This window comes from Triticum dicoccoides, chromosome 2B (assembly GCF_002162155.2).
Source record: "Triticum dicoccoides isolate Atlit2015 ecotype Zavitan chromosome 2B, WEW_v2.0, whole genome shotgun sequence".
NCBI lineage: Eukaryota > Viridiplantae > Streptophyta > Magnoliopsida > Poales > Poaceae > Triticum > Triticum dicoccoides.
In genome coordinates, this window is record NC_041383.1 from 651655869 (window position 1) to 651661914 (window position 6046).

At 43.0% G+C, this 6046-nt stretch overlaps 1 protein-coding gene across 7 annotated transcripts; it reads right to left on the reverse strand.

Moving 5' to 3' along the window:
- Positions 1 to 1520: 1520 nt before the first annotated feature.
- On the reverse strand, positions 1521 to 5531 carry LOC119365402 (acyclic sesquiterpene synthase-like). Of its 7 annotated transcripts, none has more exons than XM_037631029.1 (11): positions 5307 to 5530; positions 5069 to 5121; positions 4387 to 4583; positions 4009 to 4103; positions 3681 to 3865; positions 3363 to 3466; positions 3179 to 3274; positions 2759 to 2974; positions 2542 to 2683; positions 2209 to 2454; positions 1521 to 2095 (listed from the first exon to the last, which is right to left on the reverse strand). In XM_037631029.1, exons 1-11 carry the CDS (start codon positions 5437 to 5439, stop codon positions 1736 to 1738), a joined length of 1827 nt encoding a protein of 608 aa, XP_037486926.1. In that variant the 5' UTR covers positions 5440 to 5530; the 3' UTR covers positions 1521 to 1735. The 7 variants fall into 7 exon arrangements, with proteins under 7 accessions (XP_037486926.1, XP_037486925.1, XP_037486924.1 ...); XM_037631028.1 differs by having other exon boundaries at positions 5069 to 5124; XM_037631027.1 differs by having other exon boundaries at positions 2209 to 2683; positions 4387 to 4562; positions 5307 to 5531.
- Positions 5532 to 6046: the final 515 nt, after the last annotated feature.

Consider the following 6046-nt stretch of genomic DNA (forward strand, 5'->3'; position numbering starts at 1 on the left):
TAAACCTTAGGTCATCCACTTGAGGGAAATTTGCTACTGTTCTACAAAACTCTGCGCTTGGAGGCCCAACATGAGTCTACAAGAACAAGTTGTGTAGTAGACATCAAGCGTTAGATCTCCTCTCTTTGAGGAGTGTGATTGCTGCGGGAACATCTGCGACCATGGAGGTCAACGGTGATGACAAAGAGAAATGGGGAAAGTCTCTGAAGTTCTATGTGCATTCCCCAGTTCGAGGTACGAGAGATCTCATGACTTCTCCTCCATCATCTCCTAATATCGAGCGCTAGCGAGCAAATCCTGATGAAAAAACTATCGCTCTGCATGTTGAACTACCATGATTTGTTGGTAACAACTTGAAGCTGTGGCCAACAAGTTGTGACGATTATTTCCATTTATGGGGAACCTTACCTACCAAGTGGATTTCATATGCCCCAGCTCAGTTTGAAGGACCGGTAGCTAGGTGGCTAGAGTCTGTACTGCGACGAGCTCCGATGGTGAATAGGGGGCGGTCTTGTCAATTAGACGGGGCTAACAGGCGTGAGGCAAAGCCACCACAAAGAGGTGGCCCCAACCGTGCCCGCGGACCACCCGTCATGGAGCCCTGAGGAAAATAGGTCGAGTGTGACGCGTCTGTGAAGATTGGACTACTGCGAGGGTGCCCGGTTGGGGTGAGCAAAGCACCTCAGTCGGGGGCGAAGACGCTCACTCAGACCCGCGGTTGGCTCATCTCACGCGGGCAAGGCGTGAGAGGACGCATGTGGGCGTGAAGAAATCAACACATAGAGGTGCTCTCGGCGTGACCGCGACCCATGTGTCATGGACACCCAGAGGAAGATGGTTGGGGATGAGGCGTGCAGGTAGATGGGAGCGTCCCACGGAGCCAGCCATGTGAGGTCAGTGCCAACGGGACAGTGCGTAGGGCACTCTCGCGTGGTGAGGCTCCTAGGAGGCGGGTACTCTACCATCCTTTATAGGAGTAATGTTCCATGTATAGCACGTATATTTCCCATGTTGTACGAGGGTTTCCTGCATATTTATTTACCCCATCCCCACACGCATGAAAATGCAAATTGCATAGGCATCCCATCATTACATTCACTTATTCTCTCCATCTATGAAGATATCGTCGTTCAAGCTCGAAAGTGTGCTTCTCTAGTCCCGAGCTCACATGCACATGTGTGGCATAAACGGTAAAATTAGAAAAAAATAAAAAACAAATTCCAAGAATTATGAATTTTTTTGACAACAAACATTGATTCGTGTTATGCCCGCGTGCAAATTTTCATAATAATGACATTTGTGGATGTGTGAAAAAAATGAGGGCCCCAAAATGCTATCAAAGATAGTCTTTTGCAGATTGATTTGTTTTTATGCGTAGACTTCCACAAACATTACTCCACCATGAAATTTTACATGCACATAAAACATTGTTCAATGCTTGTCTAAGAAAAATCAATGTTTTAATATTTTATTATTCTTCTGGGTCTATGGGCACCCGGTAGCAGAAACTCCATGTCCTGTTCAAGCTGCAGTTTTTTCTATTTCTTTTCTTGTTTACTTGTTTTGCTCATTGCCTACAAGCTGATTCTCTAGCTCTATGCATCTGTTGTTCATGGCTTTATCAAATTTAAAGCCAAGTGTAGTGCCTTTGATATTTAGTCTACACTATAACACAACGATGCATATGCATCTTCACCAATGACACGCGCACAACAATATAAACATGAAGTAGTAATTAATGTTTGATCTTTATTCTCTCACGCCAAGTAGAATAATCAAGGTCAGAGAGTAGATTCATCGGGAGTTGGAGTGGATCATGTATCACCGCATCCACCGCACCGGCCTTCTCCTCTTGGCAGCTAAATGCGTCTCCCTGGTAATAGAAAAAGTAGCATGTCTTGCATATGTTCCAGAACAGTTCCTTGCAAGGCCTAGGCACGGCATCGTCCTCCTTAAGGACCAACCTTAGTAGGTCTCTTCTACACGTGTCTATGGGCTTCTGCAACTTCCTCCTGGCCTCTGGTATGGTCACGGAGCCATCACTATGAAGCACGAGCAGAGAGACACTGTTCAGTTTACCCTCTTTGTACTCCCTCTACAATAAAGGAGTTTGACAATTGCATCAGGAGAATTCAAGACATATTTATCTGAAGCTAAGTAATAAATAAATACATGTAAATTAAAATTCGGATATCTTGGGCAAGATACCTCGTAGGTTTGGACGTCATTGAGAAGACGGCCGCAAGTGCTCATCAACCTAAACAACTCACTGTACTCAGGATCTGTGACCATAGACTCAGTAATCTTTGGTCCAACAAAATACAATGCAGGAAGCACAATAGGGCCCAACGCAAATGTCACAACTGCATTATCTATGTACTCATCTAGAGTTGGAACGTATCCGGTCGTTCTCCATTCCACCTCGGTCATCATATTCCGTAGCAATTCTTGCCACTGCACAAGGCAACTGAGTGTGTCATCAGTCTTCGTAACAACAAAATAGCCTTCTACGAACATGAGACTGTGTATGATTAGACTAACGATTTCTACTAGGTGTCCGGTGACATCGCGACCTTGCACTGCGGAAGCCTTTGATCCAAGTTCGTTCACTGAGCTATAGATTGCACAGAACACGATCTTGACTTGTTCAGAGTAGTACTCGGTTTCCTCTTGCTTCTGCCACCTGCGACAACGTAGGATAAGTATAAGAAACCCAACTATGTTTCGGAAGAAAAATAACCGATGTAAATATTGTTACATCTCGACTAATGCAATGAGGTTCTGCAATTCTTCTTTTGATCCCCCAACGTCAAAGAAGTCATTGACAACCGTTGTGAGCGCACCATTCTTGGCCCATAGGATGCGAGCATCAGATAGCTCTGGAGGGAACATGGTGCTGGCAGCTGAGAGGTAGAAATATGCCAACTTCTGTCGTGCGAAAGGTAGCCGGTTCAGCTTGCTCTCTTTCACCCAACTGTCACGAAAAGAAAAATATCTTAATAAGAAAAATGGTTGGTACATAGGAGAACATTAACTTCTTTTTTTGCGGAAAACTTTCAATATATTCATCTTCAATCATGGCAGTACATCAAACACCAGAAATAATAAAAAATTATATCCAGATTCATAGACCACCTAGTGATGACTACAAATACTGAATTAATTTCAATCAAAGTACCTGTCGAGATACTGATATTCTTGTTGGTATATAGATTGACTTGTACTGAAATCCATGACACCTAAAGCTAGAAGATCTTGATTTGTTTGCCAAGTCCTGGTTAAGAAATGCGATGATATGTTAGTATGATGGTAGTGTGTGTACATAGCACTTGATTTGCGAGAAAAAAGAAAAAAAAACATACAGTTGTTGGATGGGATGCTCGATTACGTCAAATTGTTCGATGTTCCTCTTATGTTCCAGACGATCCAACATGGTGTAGAAGGGGCTATCAAGAACATGTTCTACCTAAGAACACAAAGGCACATGTAACAGCGAGCATACACGAAAAATTGATCTCCAATGGAGCTAGGGAAGTTAATTTCACGAACGAATTAATCATAGACAAGATCTTACACAAATATAAACCTAGTATATAGCAAAAATGTTCATTCCTTAAGGCTATCTATAGAACATTCAAGAGGTACCTGCAGGTAGTTTTTTGGATGAAGTATATATTTACCTCTCTTAGGAGTAGGGTTCTTTGTGCATCATTAGATTTCAGTTGTTGCCTCAGTAGGTAACCTGACCAGGATCCTATAATATCCAGAATCAACTCATCGTCTGAAGTGCTAACTTGTGAAGCCTTGTACAATTCCAACAAAGATCTCGTGTCACTCAGATCGGTGGAGATATGTGACAGGCCATCTACATGCACAACGTTATAATTTCAGGTGGATAATCAGCGTGAGAAAGATATACACAGCCCGTATTAACTAAGAACTAAAAATAATAATATACTTTAAGCAAAATAACAACCAATTTTGTTTCCAAAACTTGAAAATGTATACCAGCTGATACGCTGTACCCATTCATCCGTAAGATGCGGAACGCCATGGCACATGTCTCTGCGTCCAGCATGATTTCATCTCTTTGTAACCAATATCTGTACAATTTGCTTTTGTCAGGCACACACATGAGACCGATACATTTTATTTATTTTTGAAAAGGAGGTTGAATCTAGTAAAATGTTAGTGTTTAAACTTTACACCTAAGTTGTCTTAGATTTTTCATTATGTCTAAGTCGATGGTGCTTGTCTCTCACTTTGGAAATATCATGCGGTTCAACACGTCAATTTAGACATAAAAGTCCTAAACAACTTAGATTTATTGAAGCCAAAAATAATAATCAAACAAATGATCTCTAACGTCTACCTAGTAGTGTGTACCTGTATGTAAAATCCAGGATACTCTTGATCTCACTGGCAAAATGCCGAGATATACCGATCTTTTGGAGCACATCCACCATGGAAAGTTGGAGATGTATACTTTCCTGATAAGTTGGCTCGTCTTGAGGTTTGTGGAGCTGCTTCTTTGTTCGAGTCTCTCTAGCCTTCTTCTCGACCTTGCAATATAGTGATCCTAACTGAAAAGTACATACGCTAGAAGAAGAGATAGCTAGCACCATTGCATGACTCTGCTACCGAAAAGAAAGATACTCCATCCGTTCTACTCCCTCCGTCCCATAATGTAAGACGTTTTTTGGCACTACACTTGTGTCAAAAAATGTCTTATATTATGGAACGGGGGGAGTAGGTGTCAGTCGAGTGAGACACGAATAAAAAAACTTAAAAAATGTATGGATCTCAATGTAAGATCTCATCAATATAGCTTCGACTGAGACATGATAATCAAATCTCAATCGACTGAGATTTAGCGAAATATAAGGTGTATTAAAGTTGTAGGAGTTTGTAATTTGATATCATGGATGATGATTTTTTTTATATAAACTTGGTCAAACATAGACTTTTTTTGCGGGAAAAACATAGATATTTTTCGATACACATTATATTTTGGAATGAAGAAAGTATATACTATAATCAACAATAAATTATATAGCTCGCGACGTACCGGATTTGGCATGCTCGCAGCATTTCCTCCAACTTCCGGCCTGTTCTTGGCGACTGCTATAATAAGGAGCGTCACCAAACCTTTATTCCATCTTCAGAGACATCTTGGCGACTGCTATAATAAGATGCGGAACGCCATGGCACATGGCACATGTCTCTCCAACGATAAAAGCTAAGCACAAGATTTTGCTTTGCATAAAAGAAAGAAGATGCATGAGCACGGGCGCACGGCAAGCTACCTCTGGCGACGGCAGGCCGGGGATCTCTGGTCGATCGCATCGGCAGCACCCCGCATAGTAGGCCGCCGCCGGACGAGCAGCGAGCGGTCGGCCGCGTGAGAGAAGAACTACCCGGCGGATTCACGACCATCATTGTCGCCACCACACGATTGATCGATGTGCAGAAGAAGAACTACAAGAGTCACCAAAATTAGCAACCACAGGAAGTGGTATAACTAACCGAGTGTGTGGTCGAGTGAGAGACTCGGAGTTCAGTTTATATAGGACGTCTCCGGACCTTCCTATCTGAGTTGCTGATATTTTATTCTAGTACTATTTGACAAGTCTGCAATGTCCCTCTGTTCCACTCACGGTTCTTGTGGACGAGGTGAGTCGCACATTTTTCACTCGCGAATCCTGAGGTTGGTTCAATTCTTCAAAAAGTGGGCATGCGTCGTGAGCCACCCGTGAACATATATATCTTCGTCTGGTCCATTAGAGTGTAGGCCTAATATGGGCACGTCCAACGAAGGCCGCGTCAAGCTATATATGAACATACCTCTTCCACATAGGCACATGTGGTGCTGAAGCTACCGTCCAAAACAAACACTCTCACCTCACGCTCATACTCAGATTCTTTAGGCAGAGGCCGGCCCGTCCGATCGGAGTAGATTCCTGTAGGCCGGTGCGGAGGCAGAAATGGACCACGTCGTTCCTGACCAGCTTGTCCACCAAGTAAGCTGCCACGTCGTTGCAACAAA